The sequence below is a fragment of the Sardina pilchardus genome, chromosome 18 (genome assembly GCF_963854185.1).
Source record: "Sardina pilchardus chromosome 18, fSarPil1.1, whole genome shotgun sequence".
NCBI classification, from domain to species: domain Eukaryota; kingdom Metazoa; phylum Chordata; class Actinopteri; order Clupeiformes; family Clupeidae; genus Sardina; species Sardina pilchardus.
This window is the reverse complement of record NC_085011.1, coordinates 29,952,369-29,972,224: the sequence shown is the minus strand read 5'-3', so window position 1 is coordinate 29,972,224 and position 19,856 is coordinate 29,952,369. Positions and strand designations below refer to the sequence as shown.

At 41.8% G+C, this 19,856-nt stretch overlaps 2 protein-coding genes across 4 annotated transcripts; both read right to left on the bottom strand.

Annotated features, from left to right (window-relative positions):
- Positions 1-4,395: 4,395 nt before the first annotated feature.
- Positions 4,396-10,942, bottom strand: LOC134064282 (zinc finger protein 11-like). 2 transcript variants are annotated; one of them, XM_062520150.1, is made up of 2 exons: positions 10,914-10,942; positions 4,396-6,215 (listed from the first exon to the last, which is right to left on the bottom strand). In XM_062520150.1, the coding sequence occupies exon 2, from the start codon at positions 6,113-6,115 to the stop codon at positions 5,069-5,071; it is 1,047 nt and encodes a 348-aa protein (XP_062376134.1). In that variant the 5' UTR covers positions 6,116-6,215; positions 10,914-10,942; the 3' UTR covers positions 4,396-5,068. The 2 variants fall into 2 exon arrangements, with proteins under 2 accessions (XP_062376134.1, XP_062376133.1); XM_062520149.1 differs by lacking the exon at positions 10,914-10,942 and adding an exon at positions 8,115-8,143.
- Positions 10,862-19,183, bottom strand: LOC134064281 (zinc finger protein 383-like). Of its 2 annotated transcripts, XR_009936270.1 has the most exons (3): positions 18,831-19,183; positions 11,313-12,785; positions 10,862-10,995 (listed from the first exon to the last, which is right to left on the bottom strand). XR_009936270.1 is itself a non-coding variant. In XM_062520148.1 (2 exons), the coding sequence occupies exon 2, from the start codon at positions 12,675-12,677 to the stop codon at positions 11,622-11,624; it is 1,056 nt and encodes a 351-aa protein (XP_062376132.1). In that variant the 5' UTR covers positions 12,678-12,785; positions 18,831-19,183; the 3' UTR covers positions 10,862-11,621. The 2 variants fall into 2 exon arrangements, 1 of the variants encoding a protein (XP_062376132.1); XM_062520148.1 differs by having other exon boundaries at positions 10,862-12,785.
- Positions 19,184-19,856: the final 673 nt, after the last annotated feature.

Sequence of the window (19,856 nt, the reverse complement as noted above, 5' to 3'; positions counted from 1 at the left end):
TCACTCACTTGCTGTTCTTAAATCCAAGTTGGCCCTTTGAGGCAAAAAAAATCCCCACTAGAGCAGAGAAAAAAGGAATCAAGCCTTGGGGCATTATGATGAATGGAAGGGAGTAGAGAATAAAGCCTCAGGGGTGGCGACCTGCTAACACACTGCATGCCTTGTACCTGTTAGCTGAGACTTTCTCGCAGCCCTGCAGACACAACCTCACAATCGAGTGCACTCCATGCTGTGGTGACACCAGACCAAAAAAATGTGTTTTCCTCACAGTTCTACACTGCCTGATGTAGCCTACTCTTTAAAGCCATCCACAAATAAAGCAGCCAATGGGAAGTATGGACTGAGACGCATGCTTTGCAGGTTGTGTGGCTCAATGATCATGACTGACTACAGGGAAAATTAACTAGTGATCGTACTAGAAATATTATTTGCTAGCCCTGTCTATACTCCATTAAGGGTAAGGTGGGAGAGAAAAAAAGGGAAGCACTCAACTTTCAAACATCAATAACACATTTTAATGGGCAAATAATCTACTGACATAATCCTATTGCTCCTTTGAGATTTTGTGACAGGGCAGCTCTCCTTCTGATGCACTCTGATGCACTAATTGACTTCAGGTAGCCTACTATTTAATCAGTCCCAGAGAGGACATTACAGACAAGGCCACAGCCAATGAGATAATCAGTAGTACCACAAATTAACTATAAAATATCCATTCATAGGCTTCATTTTAAACGTGAATGTATCAAAGGGAATCATGAACATATTTCTACAGCGTTTTGCCGCTTTGGTCATAATATAGAAAATGGCACATCCAACTGCCTCCCTGCGCAATTTCACAAAAGATCATCAGCCTATTATAGTCTTGGTTTTACCTCGTGAATTATTCTTTAGTCGTCAAATAAATGTTCCAATTAGACATGAAGCGCATTTGTGGGGGAGAAATTCGCAAAGGTTCCCTACAAAAAGCTCGCCCAAAAGCTCCCTCTGTCTCAACAGTTCAGCTCAGGAGTCGTGGCGCAAACTAGAGTTCTGGCTGGAGTCTATTCAGGTGACACATGAATAAATAACGGCGCACAGCACGCTGCGCAGCAGGCGTTGCCGTTACCGACGCTACCTGAGATAGTTAGCGCATCCGATACCTATTCCGCTAAGTCTGTGAGTCACGCACCTGAAGATCCACAAGGCTTTACAGTTGTAAAATGCCAGACACTTTGGTCATTTAATGTTTATCAAAATGTTTAGATGGCAATCAAAATAACTCTTTTTGAAGGTCATAGGATTGTGGAACTAACCATTCCTGTCTTGCTTGGCAATACAAGTAAAACTAGGCTACCAGCCCACACCTGTCAGCGAATGGAGACAACCCACAAAAGCCTCGGCGAAACCATCCTGCACCACTACCTACATTTAATTGGTTTCATATCTTCATAGAAGTTCCCCGAATGCTGTGCAGCTGGGATGGGCTATCATAAACTTCGAACATGTTATGTTCATAACGAACACAGAGCTGACACTTAGGCTACTTGCTGTCACAACTATAAGTAGCCTCTATCGCCAAACTCCGCTGTTAATTTTAATTAAATTCAGGACTAACACGTTCGAAACGTAATTGTAGCTACACCTTAACAAATAGTTGATAGTAATTGCCAGGTCTTACCTGCCTCTTCCGAGTCCGTCGGTGCTGTGAGTGTGGTGAGATCCGATCACCGGTCTTGCAGCTTTGTGCACGAAGTAAGGAGGCGCTCGTTTTTGGTGCGCGCGCTCTCTCTCTCTCCCGCTCGCTCGCTCTCCCAACGCCGCAGTGTCCTCATAACTTCGAGTTTGACACCTGTCAAATAGTAGTCAAGCAGACTATCTGACCAACTTCGCAGCTATGCAGCACAAATGCATTCAGCAAATGTTCGCTTTTCCTTTCCTTTTCTGAAGGCAAGTGATGAGCAGCCTATGGTTAATATGTTTAGCCTAATGCCATCTAGACGGGTCACACTGATCGGCTAGTTATAGGCGAATGGATGAATAGGCGTCCAAAATGAGTTGACTATCTTTAAGTGACACATAGAGAGCATAGTTTTACATTTGTCGCAGATAGCATGTTAGATCAGGGATTAGGCTAGGCTAAGTAGCCTAGGTACTTCACACAAAACAAAATACACTTTTAGTTTCGAGATGGAAAGTTTTTCTGAGTTTCCAGAGATGAAAATAAAACGGTCATTGCCCAAAGTTGCTTATTCATCACGTAGCATATTACTATTTCTCAACAGTGCTTGATGGCCCTCTGCTGGTTAAAAAAGGAACGGTTGCCTTTATACCAGTGACTGTTCAAAAGCAGGCTTGCGTGCATATGACTTTAAACATGCATAAACAAACGATATGAGTATCTTTGCATCAACAGTGGTGTTTAAGTTTAACACAGTATGGACTACTGTTGTCTAATGATTAAAACCCTACAAAGACCTTTAAGACTAACAAACAAATATTATGCAAAATGTGAGGGTTTTGTTGAAGGTTACTTGTACAAGTCTTCACAAGTGTTGTTATAGGCTATAAGGTTAGTTTGTGATAAGAAATTTAAAAAAGATCCTGATCAGGCACAATCAAAACATTTGCAGTGACTTATGATATATGCGTTCATTAAGTTTCAAGCTATACACCTAAATGAAATAATGAATAACAGAACAGTGAATTTACAATTGTTCTCATTGCTCTCTAGGGTTAAAGCTGAGAATAAATGTCATTCTCATCTTCTCTATCAAGCTGAAAAGCAGAAATGTCCCAAATATATTCAAATACCCAGATTGATATAAAGAGAAAAAGTATCTCTCACGTGACAGTTGTGGTACCATCACTCAAAATTATAAATGACCCTTTTTAACTATTTGGCCACAGTTCCCAATGGTGAAGGAAAGCAGGCACTGAGCAGCACTGATGCTTGTCCTTTACGCATCTCTCATCTTTTCAGAGGAACTCTGGATCTCATTCATAGTGACCATTGGATCCTTGGTTACCTGTCTGATCAAGGGCCTTCGTTCTGGATTACTCAATTTGGCTGAGCGGCCAGATAGGAAGACTGTTGGCTGCTCCAAACTTTTCCATTTGAGAATGATAGAGGCTACCGTGCTCTTGGCCACTTTCAATTCAGCAGAATTTGTTTTTGTATCCTTCCCCAGATCCGTGTCTTCACACAACCCTATCTCGTAGGTCTACGGACATTTCTTGACCTTGTGGCTTGGTTTTCTCTCTGACATACATGTACACTATTCACTGTGAGACTTTCTATAAAGAGATGTATGCCTCTCCTAATAATGTCCAGTGAATTAATTTAGGCACAGACTCCAAACGAATCGTAAAAGCATCTCAAGGACCATTAGAAGTAGGATGCACCAGAGCTCAATTGCAAGTGTCAATACAAAGGGTCTGAATAGGCCTACTTAATGGAAAAGTTCAGTATTTTATTTTTTTCAAGAATTCACAAAACACACCTGCTTTTTGTGGTGTGTTGAGAGTATTGTGTGTAGATTGATGACGGGGGGGGGGGGGGGGGGGGGGGAAGTCATTTAATCTGAGATGAGTCTGAAATGTGGAAAACTTGAGAGAGTCTGAATACTTTCTGGTTGCGCTGTAGGCTTCTTTGACTGTGGGTGGCTCTCAAACTCTCTCCTCGATCCTCGATGCTCGGTCCTCAAGGCTCGTTCCCATTGATCTATACTAACACTGGATAGATTATCCCATTGTTGCCGCCCCATCATTCTTTATCTAGATCAGTGAAGACGAGGATCAAGGAAGGAGGGGAGGGTATAAGACCAAATGAGAGGCACCCAGTGTAATACAAACAGTGTAACAAAACAGTGGGTGCTTCTCAAAGTCAAGGATTGCTCCTTCCAAGCCACTTTTTCAAGGACGTTACGTCATCAAATCTCGTCTCGTCGTCTTGTTCCAAAGTCAAGGATGCTTTCAAATTCTAGCAAGTACTGAGTCCTTCGTTCTGAGAATTTCGGAGAATTTTGGAGGATGCATCGATGGATCCTCGGAGTGAAGAAATAACCCACAATCCTTTGCGTATGAACAATTAGAAATTTTCTGACGGTGCGGTTTAAAAAAAAAAGAGAGAGGGAGATGGAAAGTAGATGCAAAGAAGCAGTGCGTGTTAATGTAGGCTAAATATGATTTATCAAGTGTTTTGTTAATGCCATCGTATATTTGCTCAGGCATTTATCAAGTTATTGTGCATATTCATCATAAATGCATATGTCAATGTGCATGAACAAGTTGTGATAGACTTGTTATTAATTTATCTCAGAATTTCGCCCAATACGAACTTTGTAGAAGTTTAACATTACCGTTGCTGTTGCCAATTACCGGTATAACTTTCCATTGACACTGACATAATTATAAACTACGGATTGTGATATGTGAAGACCAAGTCGAATGTGGAAATACTGTAGGCTACTCCAAAAAGTTTATTTAGAGCAAAGTGCAGCTGCAGTTGGAACTCCTGTAAAAGCAGCACAATTTCCACGGTTTTAATTAAGCGCGCAGCCGGAACCGTGCACAATTGACGTGCACTTCCACACTCGCTAGGCTGTTCCATTGCATGTGATCTTGACGGCTGGAGGGGGTACTGGGAAGGTGTGTAGCCTTGTCTCTCTAGCACTCGACTTGAAAGAAAGCATTCTATCAAGGACGAGCTCTTGACTTTGAGAAATACCCAGTGTTCCTCCACTCAGCGGCCATATTGCAACATATTTTGGGCACTCACTTCGGGTAGAACTGCGTGTGCGTGAGTCTTCATGACACCAACCTCGCTCCAGCTGCGAGATCACAATACATGATTGGCACAATGCATTCACATGATTGGCATGATGCATGGTTTGCACAATTGCCAACGCCTGAATAAGGCTAATTCTACGACAAACATGTAAGCAATGATGAGATAATGAACATTAAAAAAATCTTTTTACATTGTTTTTGTAAAACAAAACAAAAAAAAAACATTATTCACACATTACATAACGTTACTGATATTGTCAAGCACTACAAGACAATTGTCTGTCTCTAATCTAGTCCCTCATTTCTTGTGGGTCTTCATGTGCATATCTAAACTGTATTTATACCTTAAGGCTTTCCCACACTCTGGGCAGTTGTATGGCCGCTGGCCCGTGTGGATGCGCTGGTGTTTATTTAATGTGCTCTTGCGAAGGAAGCTATTACCGCACTCAGAGCAAACAAAAGGCCTCAGGTCCAAGTGGATGCTCACATGCTTGTCCCGGTCATTTGATGCAAAGAAGCGTTTCTCGCAAAAATGACAGGCATGCGGTCGCTCCTCTGTGTGGCGAAGCATGTGGTTTCGAAGGTTGCACGCAATGGCAAAAGTCCTCTCGCATTGGCTGCAAGCAAACTGATGTGGTTTAGCTGGCTTTCGCTGACCTGTGTGGATTCTCATATGGGTTGACAGCCGGTCGCTACGAGCAAACTCCTTCCCACAGCTTTGGCAGACATAAGACTTCTCTCCAGTGTGTATGCGCATGTGAACATCCAGATTCCTTGCACTTGCATACGTGTTCCCACAGAGTGTGCAAAGATGTTGCTTCTCTTGTGTCTTTGCTTTTCTTTTTTTCCTTCTCATTTTACCAGTTATGATAGTCCCAGAATGATGCTCTTCCTGATTAGACTCCTCTTGCTGTGTCAGAACTACAGGCCCTTCATCATGGTGATCTCCTCGTGTCTGAGGTGTCAGATGCGGCAAACTCTCCTCTGAAACTGCATGCTCGGTAACTTGCCCTTTTTCAGGTTTAACGTCACAGTTGTCACAGTCTTTAAACGGGTTCATAATCATCTCAGCAACCTCAAAAGTTAGATGTTCATCACAGGACGTTTCTGCCTTGATCTCAGATTTCAAGTCCCAAAGATCAAACTGCATGTCGTGAGCATCATTAACAACGGAAGATTGATTTGAGGGCAAATCACAGAGTTGAAAATCGAAAGGTTCTAGTTTTACAGAGACAGGCCGTAGCAATGATTCAGAGGGAAGTGGATCGGAATTCACAGAGACATTACATTCAATGTCATCTACACGCCCAGAACAATTCTTCTGTTTTGCCCTTCTTGCAGCCATGGTCAGGGCAAAACAGCCAGGAGCAGAGCTGGTATATGATCCTTCCTCCACACTCAGGTACTTATGTTACACTGAGCCTACAGTTCCCACTTGAAATGTCCTAAAGGAAGCAGAAGAAGACAGAAGATAATTTAGATTGCTCTATTGAGGTTGAGGTTGAGGTAAAAAAAAACAGGTAAAGCATTGCCTACCCATCGTATACATTTTGTGCACTGTTAATGTAAACTGTTTTTCTGTGTGCTTTTATGAGCATAGACAGGACACTAATTGCAATTCACACAAATGATGGTGCAAAGATTCCAGATTAAATATCATCCTATGACTCTGTTACTGTTAGGAAACTAAATAAAATCTATTAGTATATGTATGCTGGAATGCAAGGTATTTTAAGGCTTTGCTTATTCCAAAACGTAAGAAATACAATGTACAGTATGTGAGTCTTAATGTCCAAGGGTAGATCTAAGGACCACTGCTGTGTGCCGCTCATTATAAACGCAATTTTAGCTACCATCTTTTTCCTAAAAACGCCAGCCTACATGCAGTGCAAATAAGGAGGGAAGGATCTGCGGTGAGTGCATGTTTTCGTACAACTGTAGCACTTGTCTTCAGGTGCTTGTGGATAGTGATGTCAACAAACAGGAACAGACTACTTATTATCTTAACTTTATTTTTAGGTATGTAGTAGCCTAATAAAACACATAAGTTCAACACTGATCAGAACTGACCTTAGGAGTAGGGGCCTTACACTGAGCAACTGTGTGTGTGTCCTACATGTTAATGAACAAAAAGAGCATTTACAAAGTGTATGAAAAAAAGAGGCTTGTGAACTGTGGGTAAAATAGAGACATAGGCATGACTTTTTTCTTTATAAATAGCCTAAAGTAAAGTTAGACTGCTTTCATGCAATTCAGGGAATAGAATGGTGACTGCTATTCTGATATTCATGGCTCCCACTATCAGGGAGTAAGGGACAAGATTTTCTACCGTAATTTCCTGTTAAATTAAATTAAATTAAAGTTATACTATGCAGGATTGGCGATTTCATCGCCGGTTTCGCTTTCACTTTTCATTTCCACTCGTTTTATGCTTGCATATTTCTCTGCAGAGCTTCCCCTACAGCTTTAGCGTGTATATTTGACAAAACTCCTCAATCGGTCAGTCTGCCGTGCCTTTTCATGAGACTTTAGCAGCTACATGACACTTCCTGGAGTAGAGCATGGGTGCGTGCGGTGTCTCCTGAAGCAAGTGTGGTTCTACCGCTACAGACCACTAGAGCGGCCCAAAAAAACACCGTTCGACCGGTAATGACTCATTTAATCATATATAACAGTATGGAACGAATTGATTAACTGAAAAACGTTGCGTATACCTTTCAATGTTTCACAGCAACGTGATGTATAGCCTGGTGATGCAAGCCAAGGCCACCAGGTGACACCATTTCACTGCTTGCTTACACCCAAATAAGGTCAACATGTTGGTGCAGTTTTGACATTTATTTTAAGCCATGCTTAGCCTACATTGTAGGATTTTAAAAATATTTTTGAAAGACTAGTCTCACATTTAATGACAAGTCATAGAGTTTTAAATCACAACTAGTCACAGACTATGATTTTGCAAAGACTTGATATTGTATTGGATATTGAATAGTTTGTTATTTGACCCAGCAAACGTGGCCAGGAAGCAGGAGAGAATACTCTCCTCGATCCTCGAGAGGCGTCCCACTGATCTATAACTAACACTGGATACACTATCCAATTGTTGCTGGGGCTATCAGGCACCCTAGGTGTGCAGGTTTCCAGCCTAAGCAGTAGGGCGAAATCCAAAGATCAGAGTTATAGCCTACAATATAGGCTACGTCAATTGTGTCCTCAGAACATAATTATTTGCAGGCAGCAAGTGGATACATGAATGGCATATGCGAATCTATTTCGTCCGAAATAGTTTTGCAAAATGACAGACCAGATGCGTATGCGTATTAGCCTACTTATAGGCTACATACCTGAAGGCAAGAGTGTAGCCTACTCCTCGATCTCCTCGCATGAATCCTGCAGTGTTAAAGGGTTGAGCCATGGAGGTAGGCCTATTATAAGAACTGGAGAGACAGGGACTAAGTCCCGCCCCCATTCATTTCAATGGCCCATGCTAGGCTAGCTACTTCAGCCAAAAAAGTTTGAAATTGGCCGCAGCCATCTTTGAGAAAATGGCGTTCCATGGGTGTTCATTTCCGCCACCAGCTAGAATGAGCCAATTAGGTTCCACGTTACAACGAGACAACGTAAGGTAGCCTGTATCGTTGATGAAGATTGGAGAGTGAGAGAGGGTGTTCGTGAACGCGCTCCTATCGTTACAGGCGCAAATGTATTTAATTATTTGAGTTGGGATGGTGGTGGAGAAGTTTGCCCCTTGTCTCGAAATCCTATAATGTGATATTCATGTCATGATATAATAAACATGGCGAGTCTATATTGAGCAAGAATTCACTTAGCATACACATATGATCCCCACAGTAGGCCTAGGCTAAATGCTTTGGACTGTAGCCTAGGATGTTATGTGCGCAATAGGCTGTCTACCCGACGAAAATGACTCTTAATAAGTAGACATGGGATGTAAGAAACGTGTGGATACCTGATATGCTATTTGTGCTGCACCCAGTGTGAATTTGCAGCTTAAACCTACATTTGTAGACAGACGAAATGAAGCCAACGCATATCTCTCTCCTGGGACTAGGGGACTGGACACACACACACACACACACACACACACACACACACACACACACACACACACACACACACACACACACACACACACACACACACACACACACACACACACACACACACACACACACACACCCTTGTCTGTCCTGTTCTCCCCTTGTCTTGTCTTGTTTGTCTTAGGCCTATATGTTGTGCGTCTTATGTGTCGCTATGCCTGCATGGAGAAATTGCCCATCGGGGATAAATTAAGTGTTTTGAATTTAAATTGAATTGAATTGAATTATAGGTTTACCGGTAGAAGCGCGCATCCATGTGTTGTGTTTCGAGCAGCATGCATTTTAAGTCTGCTGTCACAAACTTTTGCCGTTATGTAGGTTATGTGACCCCACAACGCTGCGTTGTTATGACCTACAGGTAGGAACTGCAGCTGAGCGTTTTAAAATAGTCCTCATAGCCTACACGACAGTGAGTAGGTTAATAATGGGTTTAGAGAATTGCTTCGCATTTCCTAAAATATCTTATAATACCTTGCCAACTCATAGTCTAATACAGATATGAGGTGCTGAACCTGGTGGAATGGTGCGCATTAAACAACTTGCCACTAAACATCACCAAGACAAGACGGAACTCATAGCTATACTGGACTTCAGACGGAACATAGCCATCCCCTGTATAATGGTGAATGTGTAGCCTACAGCCTACACCATACCACACCACAGCGCTGGTCAAGAAGAGGGATGTAGTGGTAAAATAAGAGGTGGATAATAAACTATGAATTCTGTCATCTTGGAGAGGTAGACTGCGCAATGTGGTTAAAAGGCATTCAGAATGTGTTTTGACGATTGGTGGAGGTTATTGTCTAATGTTTATTCTGGTGGTATTAAATAGAGTTTTGATGAGTGCACCACATATGGTGAATGTGGGTAATACAGTGTGATTTCTCAATGTTAAAAGTTGCAATTGGTGAATGAACTCCTTTGAGAGGTGGGTATAAGGAGAGGTGGATAAAATATCTCTTTACTTGCATTTAGCCTCCACTACATCCCTGGCCAAGAAGGCCCAGCAGCAGCTACACTTCCTGCGGGTGCTCAGGAAGGAGCAACTAAACACTCTGCTGGTGGTGACTGTCTACCGTTCAACCATCAAGAGCCTGCTGACCTAATGCTGTGACAATGTGGCACTCCAGCTGCATGGAGGCCAACAGGAAGAGACTGCGGAGGGTGGCAAACACTGCACAAAACTCCACTGCCCTCCCTGACCGCCATCTATAACTCCCCTCCCTGACCGCCATCTATAACTCCCCAAAGTGGTCACCATACTTAACTCAAATGTGTTTTTTTACTGTGTGTGTGTGTCACTCACACATATACGATTTTGTCTTTGATGTTGTGCTAATTATGCATGCTCTTTTACAGAGCTGCTCTTTAAATCTCATTGTACTGTGTATAATTGGCAATAAAGGCTTTCTATTCTATTCTACCAACAACCCTTCGCTCAACACCACCATCTTCAGGCCGATGAGTGCAGTTACTAAATGTACACACAAAACTATTTATTTTATGCCCACCTGATATTGCACCCTCTTTTCAATCGTAGATTGCATCTTGCTTGTGCCTGTTGGTGTCCACGACTATGGCAAACTTGAACGAGCCGAACATACCACAGCTGCACTCCCCCTCAATTGCATTAGCCCATCCCACATAGTGTCTATTTATTTACAAATGTACATACACACAGCCTAATTCTAATGCCCTTCATTGTTCTTCATTACGTATTCCATATGCAAAAAAGCTGCTTCTACTCATTTATTACAGTATGCATTATTAAAAGGTTGAAATGTCTTGAATTATAACCTCTTTATTCTGACGTCTTGAGATACTGATATTGACTTTATATCTAACGAATCAAGAATATATGGAATATTCACTTTGAGATAAAATAGGGGCCGACCTGTATATCCTGAACAAAGTTTGACCATTTGAGACCCACCTGTATAAACATAAAAAAAAAGCTTTTTACAAATTGATCATTAAATCACATTTATTCACAAAGGTAATGACTGAATTCACAAAACACACCTGCTTTTTGTGGTGTGTTGAGAGTATTGTGTGTACCGGTAGATTGATGAGGGGGGGGAAAGTCATTTAATCTGAGATGAGTCTGAAATGTGGAAAACTTGAAAGAGTCTGAATACTTTCTGGTTGCGCTGTAGGCTTCTTTGACTGTGGGTGGCTCTCAAACTCTCTCCTTGATCCTCGGTCCTCAAGGCTCGTTCCCACTGATCTATAACTAACACTGGATAGACTATCCCATTGTTGCCGCCCCATCATTCTTTATCTAGATCAGTGAAGACGAGGATCAAGGAAGGAAGGGAGGGTATAAGACCAAATGAGAGGCACCCAGTGTAATACAAACAGTGTAACAAAACAGTGTTCCTCCACTCAGTGGCCATATTGCAACATATTTTGGGCACTCACTTCGGGTAACTGCGTGTGCGTGAGTCTTCATGACACCAACCTCGCTCCAGCTGCGAGATCACAATACATGATTGGCACAATGCATTCACATGATTGGCATGATGCATGGTTTGCACAATTGCCACCGCCTGAATAAGGCTAATTCTACGTCAAACATGTAAGCAATGATGAGATATACAGTATAACATAAAGAAAATCTTTTTACATTGTTTTTGTAAAACAAAACAAAAAAACATTATTCACACATTTCATAAGGTTACTGATATTGTCAAGCACTACAAGACAATTGTCTGTCTCTAATCTAGTCCCTCATTTCTTGTGGGTCTTCATGTGCACATCTAAAGTGTATTTATACCTTAAGGCTTTCCCACACTCTGGGCAGTTGTATGGCCGCTGGCCCGTGTGGATGCGCTGGTGTTTATTTAATGTGTTCTTGCGACGGAAGCTATTACCGCACTCAGAGCAAACAAAAGGCCTCAGGTCTAAGTGGATGCTCACATGCTTGTCCCGGTCATTTGCTGCAAAGAAGCGTTTCTCGCACAAATGACAGGCATGCGGTCGCTCCTCCGTATGGCGACGCATGTGGTTTCGAAGGTTGCTCGCAATGGCAAAAGTCCTCTCGCATTCGCTGCAAGCAAACTGATGTGGTTTAGCTGGCTTTCGCTGACCTGTGTGGATTCTCATATGGGTTGACAGCCGGTCGGCACGAGCAAACGCCTTCCCGCAGCTTTGGCAGACATAAGACTTCTCTCCAGTGTGAATGCGCATGTGAATGTCCAGATTCCTTGCACTTGCATACATGTTCCCACAGAGTGTGCAAAGATGTTCTCTCTGCTGCTTCTCTTGTGTCTTTGCTTTTCTTTTTTTCCTTCTCATTTTGCCAGTTATGATAGTCCCAGAATGATGCTCTTCCTGATTAGACTCCTCTTGCTGTGTCAGAACTACAGGCCCTTCATCATGGTGATCTCCTCGTGTCTGAGGTGTCAGATGCGGCAAACTCTCCTCTGAAAATGCATGCTCGGTAACTTGCCCTTTTTCAGGTTTAACGTCACAGTTGTCACAGTCTTTAAACGGGTTCATAATCATCTCAGCAACCTCAAAAGTTAGATGTTCATCACAGGACGTTTCTGCCTTGATCTCAGATTTCAAGTCCCAAAGATCAAACTGCATGTCGTGAGCATCATTAACAACGGAAGATTGATTTGAGGGCAAATCACAGAGTTGAAAATCGAAAGGTTCTAGTTTTACAGAGACAGGCCGTAGCAATGATTCAGAGGGAAGTGGATCGGAATTCACAGAGACATTACATTCAATGTCATCTACACGCCCAGAACAATTCTTCTGTTTTGCCCTTCTTGCAGCCATGGTCAGGGCAAAACAGCCAGGAGCAGAGCTGGTATATGATCCTTCCTCCACACTCAGGTACTTATGTTACACTGAACCTACAGTTCCCACTTGAAATGTCCTACAGACCTATGAAAGGAAGCAGAAGAAGAAAGAAGAAAATTTAGATTGCTCTATTGAGGTTGAGGTTGAGATAAAAAAAAAACAGTTGAAGCATTGCCTACACATCGTGTACATTTTGTGCTGTTAATGTAAACTGATGTTTTTCTGTGTGCTTTTATGAGCATAGACAGGACACTAATTGCAATTCACACAAATGATGGTGTAAAGATTAAAGATTAATTTTCATTCTATGACTCTGTTACTGTTAGGAAATTAAATAAAATCTATTATATGCTGGAATGCAAGATATTTCAAGGCTTTACTTATACCAAAACGTATGAAATACAATGTATGTGAGTCTTAATGTCCAAGGGTAGATCTAAGGACCACTGCTGTGTGCCGCTCATTATAAACGCAATTTTAGCTACCACCTATTTCCTAAAATCGCCAGCCTACATGCAGTGCAAATAAGGAGGGAAGGATCTGCGGTGAGTGCATGTTTTCGTACATCTGAAGCACTTGTCTTCAGGTGCTTGTGTGTGATGTCAACAAATAGGAACAGACTACTTATTATCTTAACTTTATTTTTAGGTCTGGTAGCCTAATAAAACACAAGTTCAACACTGAACTGACTTAGGAGTAGGGGCCTTACACTGTGCAACTGTGTGTGTCCTACATGAACAAAAAGAGCATTTACAAAGTGTATGAAAAAAAGAGGCTTGTATGTGAACTGTGGGTAAAATAGAGGCATAGGCATGACTTTTTTCTTTACAAATAAAGTCAACTTAGACTGCTGTCATGCAATTCGGGAAAAAATGGTGACTGCTATTCTGATAGTCATGGCTCCCATTACCAGGGAGTAAGGGACAAGATTTTCTACCATAATTTCCTGTTAAATTGAATGTTTCACTGCAACGTGATGTATAGCATAGTGATGCAAGCCAAGGCCACCAGCCGACACCATTTCACTGCTTGCTTACACCCAAGTAAGGTCCAAATTTTGGTGCAGTTTTGACATTTATCTTAAGCCATGCTTAGCCTACATTGTGGGATTTTGCAAAAGATTTTAAAAATATTTTTGAAAGACTAGTCTCACATTTAATGACAAATCATAGAGTTTTAAATCACAACTAGTCACAGACTATGATTTTGCAAAGACTTTAGGCCGCGAGCTGGATAGGCCTACCGTGCACCCCCCCCCCACCTCCCAACAAAACCATACTTTTTTGAAAGGTCTGGGTGTGTAGAATATGAATCTGAATGTTAACATTGAACATTTTGGGATGCACTACCTGTTTTAGCCCTGAGAATAGGGAAACCCTAAAAAACGATTATAAGCGATTCTAACACATCAAGATGGTCCTAGTCAATCAGAACAGCTTTTAAGTGACCTATTACACACTCAAACTTCACATATGAAGACTTAGGTCAAATGTCTACCATGCTGCTTATTGGTAGGTGTCTTAAATTAACATAGGCAAAGCCATATATTGATATAATGAGCCCATTTCATGTATAGGCCACAAAGTAGATACGACTACCATACACCCCCTACCCCCTTTTCTAACAAAATCATGCTTTTGTGAAAGGTTTGGATGTGTAAAATATGAATATGAATGTTAACATTGAACATTTTGGGTTGCACTACCTGTTTTAGCCCTATGAATAGGGAAACCCTAAAAACCGATTATAAGCGATTCTAACACATCAAGATGGTCCTAGTCAATCAGAACAGCTTTTAAGTGACCTACAGTATTACACACTCAAACTTCACATATGAAGACTTAGGTCAAATATCTATAATGCTGCTTATTGGTAGGTGTCTTAAATGAACATAGGCAAAGCCTTATATTGATATAATGAGCCCATTTCATGTATAGGCCACAAAGTAGATACGACTACCATACACCACCTACCCCCTTTTCTAACAAAATCATGCTTTTGTGAAAGGTTTGGATGTGTAAAATATGAATATGAATGTTAACATTGAACATTTTGGGTTGCACTACCTGTTTTAGCCCTATGAATAGGGAAACCCTAAAAAACGATTATAAGCGATTCTAACACATGAAGATGGTCCTAGTCAATCAGCACAGCTTTTAGATGACCTATTACAGACTCAAAGTTCACATATGAAGACTTAGGTCAAATATCTACCATGCTGCATATTGGTAGGTGTCTAAAATTAACATAGCTAAGGCCTTATATTGATATAGGGAGCTAATTTCATGTATAGGCCACAATCTACTGTAGATACGCCTACCATACACCCCCAATCCCTCTGCTTTGGGGTTGGGGGTGTATGGTAGGCACAAATGCACAATAACTTAATACAAGAGAACTATAAAGCATTCTCATTTCTCTCTCTCTCTCTCTCACACACACACACACACACTCACACACACACACACACACACACACACACACACACACACACACACACACAAATGAACTACAGCATGTACACAGACACTGTAACTACACTGAACAAACTTATAAAAGTAACACTTTTGTTTTATGCCCCCATTTATAATGAGCTGAACTCAAAGAGCTAAGACTTTATACACAAAAGGCCTATTTCACTCAAATATTGTTCATAAATCTGTGCTAGTGAGCACTTCTCCTTTGCCAATATAATCCATCCACCTCATAGGTGTGGCCTATTAAGATGTCAGGTGTGCCTTAGGCTGGCAGGCTCACAATAAAAGATCACTCTAAAATATGTAGTTCCATCACACAGCACAATGCCACAGATGTTGCAAGCTTCAAGGGAGCCTACAGTTGGCTGCTCCCTCTGACGGCAGGAATGCTCATTTCTCTACCATAAGCCGTCTCCAAAGGCATTTCAGAGAATTTGGTAGTACTGTATCCAACCAGCCTCACAACAACAGCAGACCATGTGTAACCACACCAGCCCAGGAACTCTACATCTAGCATCTTCACCTCCAAGATCATCTGAGACCCACCACCCGAACAGCTGCTGCAACAATCGGTTCTGCACAAAGTGTCAGAAGCCGTGTCAGGGAAGCTCATCTGCATGCTCGTCGTCCTTATTGGGGTCTCAACCTGACTGCAGTTTGTCATCGTAACTGACTGGAGTGGGCAAATGCTCACATTCGAAGGCGTCTGGCACTTTGGAGATGTGTTCTCTTCACTGTACAGGACCGATGGCAGACAGCATGTATGGCTTTATGGGATGGGCAGACGTGTGTTATGGACAACGAACATAGGTGCATTTTATTGATGGCATCCATCCATAGCATCTCATCCACCACCATCACCTCATGTTGCAGCATGAATGATGATGCACAGCCCCATGTTGCAAGGATCTGTAAACAATTCCTGGAAGCTGAAAACATCCCAGTTCTTGCATGGCCAGCATACTCACCAATCATGTCACCCTCATTGAGCATGTTTGGGATGCTCTAGGTCGGCATATACGACAGCATGCTCCAGGTCCTGCCAATATCCAGCAACTTTGCAAGAGGAGTTGAAGAGGAGTGGACCAACATTCCATAGGCCACAATCAACAACCTGATCAACTCTATGCGAAGGAATTATTGACATGCCTAGAACATCGGTGTCAAAAGGCAAAATCACTGTATGTGAAGACAATACAGTGAAACTGCATATTTTAGAGTGGCCTTTCATTGTAGCCAGGCTTAGGCACACCTGTGCAATAATCATGTTGTCTAATCAACATCTTGATATGCCACACCTGTGAGGTGGATGGATTATATTGGTAAAGAAGAAGTGCTCACTAACACAGAGTTGTGAACAATATTTGAGAGAAATGTTGTGAAAGTGGTGTGTTTATAATTTTGTTCAGTGTAGTTATTGTGTGTCTGTATGCATGCTGTATTGCACATTTTTGTGTGTGCTGTATAGTTCTTTTCCATGCTGTATGTACATAGTTATTGTATAGTCATTGTGTGTATGTGCATGCTGGGTAGGAAATGGGCTCATGAAATCAACATAAGGGGCTGTATTACCACACTTCATTGTCACTTATTTAAAGTTTATTTAAATTTAGTAGGCTGTCCTGTCCACATTGGGAGTGTTTTCGTTATAAAATGGATAACGAATGGCACAACAAGGCATTCCTATGTTTCTTAATCAGTAATGGGTGTGTTTCGGGCAAAACATCCTTTAAACTAATGCGAGTTATTCCCTTTAAGAGCAAGCAGCGCAACTTAACAAATAGCGCCCGCATCATTGTTGATAATGCACTCTTAAAATAATAACAACTCGCCACTGATTTCTGACCAGGTTTCCCTTGGTCAGTAGTGCAATGCGTTTTAGTTGATGTAAGATAATGATTCTTAGATAATGTGCCAGACCCGTTCTTAAGTCATTAATTCCCACACCCCTTGGCACATTTCTCAATAAAAGAGACGCGCATGGCGAAAAACTCTACGATAGGAATAAGCTTTGCGTTGTTATTATTACACGCTTTCTGCCAGGTTTTGCATCATGAAAATAGGGCCCAAGGCCTTAACTATATTAAATGTAGTCACTTACCAAGAAGCAGTATAGGGTGTTCTTTCACCTAAGTCAATATGTGAAATTTGAGTGTGTAATGGATCATCTAAAAGCTGTTCTGATTGACTACAGGACAACCTCTGTTAAAATCGCTTAAAATAGTTTTTTTTTCCCTATTCAGAGGCTGAAAACAAATAGTGCTTTCCCAAAATGTTTCAATGTTTCATTCAGATTCATCTTCTACAGACTGAAACTTTTCTAAAAAGCAGGATTTTATTAGGAGAGGGGGTTGGGGGTGTATGTTAGGCGTATCTAGGTTGTGGCCTATACAATTAGCTCCCTATATCAATATAAGGCCTTAGCTATGTTAATTTTAGACACCTACCAATATGCAGCATGGTAGATATTTGACTTAAGTCTTCATTATGTGAAGTTTGAGTGTGTGATAGGTCATCTAAAAGCTGTTCTGATTGACTAGGATAATCTCTGTGTTAAAATCGCTTGAAATCGTTTTTTAGGGTTTCCCTATTCACAGGGCTAAAACAGGTAGTACAACCCAAAATGTTCAATGTTAACATTCAGTTTCATATTTTACACATCCAAACCTTTCACAAAAGCATGATTTTGTTAGAAAAGGGGGTAGGGGGTGTATGGTAGTCGTATCTACTTTGTGGCCTATACATGAAATGGGCTCATTATATCAATATATGGCTTTGCCTATGTTAATTTAAGACACCTACCAATAAGCAGCATGGTAGACATTTGACCTAAGTCTTCATATGTGAAGTTTGAGTGTGTAATAGGTCACTTAAAAGCTGTTCTGATTGACTGGGACCATCTTGATGTGTTAGAATCGCTTATAATCGGTTTTTAGGGTTTCCCTATTCTCAGGGCTAAAACAGGTAGTGCATCCCAAAATGTTCAATGTTAACATTCAGATTCATATTCTACACACCCAGACCTTTCAAAAAAGTATGGTTTTGTTGGGAGGTGGGGGGGGGTGCACGGTAGGCATATCTAGCTCGCGGCCTACTTGATATTGTATTGGATATTGAATAGTTTGTGATTGGACCCAGCAAACGTGGCCAGGAAGCAGGAGAGAATACTCTCCTCGATCCTCGAGAGGCGTTCCCACTGATCTAAATAACACTGGATAGACTATCCCATTGTTGCCGGTGAAGTACCCGATTTGGTTCCCCCCCAGTTCGTGTTTCCTTTACGCCACTATACTAAAGTTCTTGCGTTGTGGCAAGGTTACCGTACGTATTCTTAGTACTGAATTGCGTTTTCCGGTTTTCAGCTACGGTAGCCGACTAGAGCTTCTGCAGAAAGACCTATAGGGGAAACACGAACTGGGGGGGAACCAAATCGGGTGCTTCACCGGCTATCAGGCAGGCACCCTAGGTGTGCATGTTTCCAGCTTAAGCAGGAAATCCAAAGATCAGAGTTTGATATAGGTCAATTGTGTCCTCAGAACATAATTATTTGCAGACAGCAAGTGGATACATGAATGGCATGCGAATCTATTTTATCCGAAATAATTATGCAAAATGACAGACCAGATGCGTATGCGTATTAGGCTAGACATACCTGAAGGCAAGAATGTACATATCTCCTCGATCTCCTCACATGAATCCTGCAGTGTAACAGGGTTCAGCAGTCAGATCCAGTGGTCAACTCAGCTTGGTGCTAAAAGACATGGAGTGCTTTTAGCATGCCGCACCGGCTTCTCTCATCGCAGCGGTCATCCAGCTCGTCCTCCGAAAATCTTTCAAAATTCGGCGTTCTCGAGGATGTCTCATTTGCCTACTTTCAACCAGAGGTGAGGATGAGAGTGGTGGAAGGTCCGATCCGCAAGAATAGCCTACTCAAGAGCATGCTGCGGAAATGTTCTCAGTCGGAAGTCGGAACTGTGCGATCATTGGTCCAACCTCACATGTCAACTTTCAGTTTCAAAAAAGTTCGTGGGCTACGATTTTTTAGCGACAATAAATGAGTACGTTAGGTAGTAAAGACCCTACTGGGATCATCATGAATGCAAACTATTTCTTATTTATTTATTTTCATTTTATTTATTTTAAGGTTGATGCCTGTTTTTTCACGTGGTGTGAAGAAAACACAGAGCATTGAGGAAATGTTCAGTCGGAATAGCAATTGTGCAATGGAATGGTAATCACTGGTCCAAGCTGCACGGTTAAAAGTTCCCTCAAAAGTTCCTTCCCACGTCTGTCATCAGGCTGTTTATTGAAGTCAAGAGCGTATCTTCGATGGAATGCATTCTCGCGAGTCTGGTGCTACACATTTTCTGATGATAGCCTACAACGCGGGGCTGATTACAGAGGGGTATTCCACAAAGCCGGTTTTATCACAAAACCGGGTAAATTAACCCAGGGTTTGCGGTAACTCTAGGTTTTCCGTTCCAAAATGACCACGGTATGTTAGTTACTATAGAAACATATGCTCTGAACCTAACCTGGTCGGAGCAGGTTTTGCACAGGTTAAGTTTGAAAGATAACCCGGTTTTGCTCAGGGTAGGCTATTTAAACCCACGTTTCCGCAGCTTTCTCGTGTTCGCAATGGCATGCCGAGAGGCCTATTAACATCGGAGCGCAAATA

What these genes read in the sequence shown, in the direction of transcription:
- LOC134064282 (XM_062520150.1), bottom strand. Translation starts at nt 6,115, where the DNA reads ATGGCTGCAAGAAGGGCAAAACAGAAGAATTGTTCTGGGCGTGTAGAT.
- LOC134064281 (XM_062520148.1), bottom strand. Translation starts at nt 12,677, where the DNA reads ATGGCTGCAAGAAGGGCAAAACAGAAGAATTGTTCTGGGCGTGTAGAT.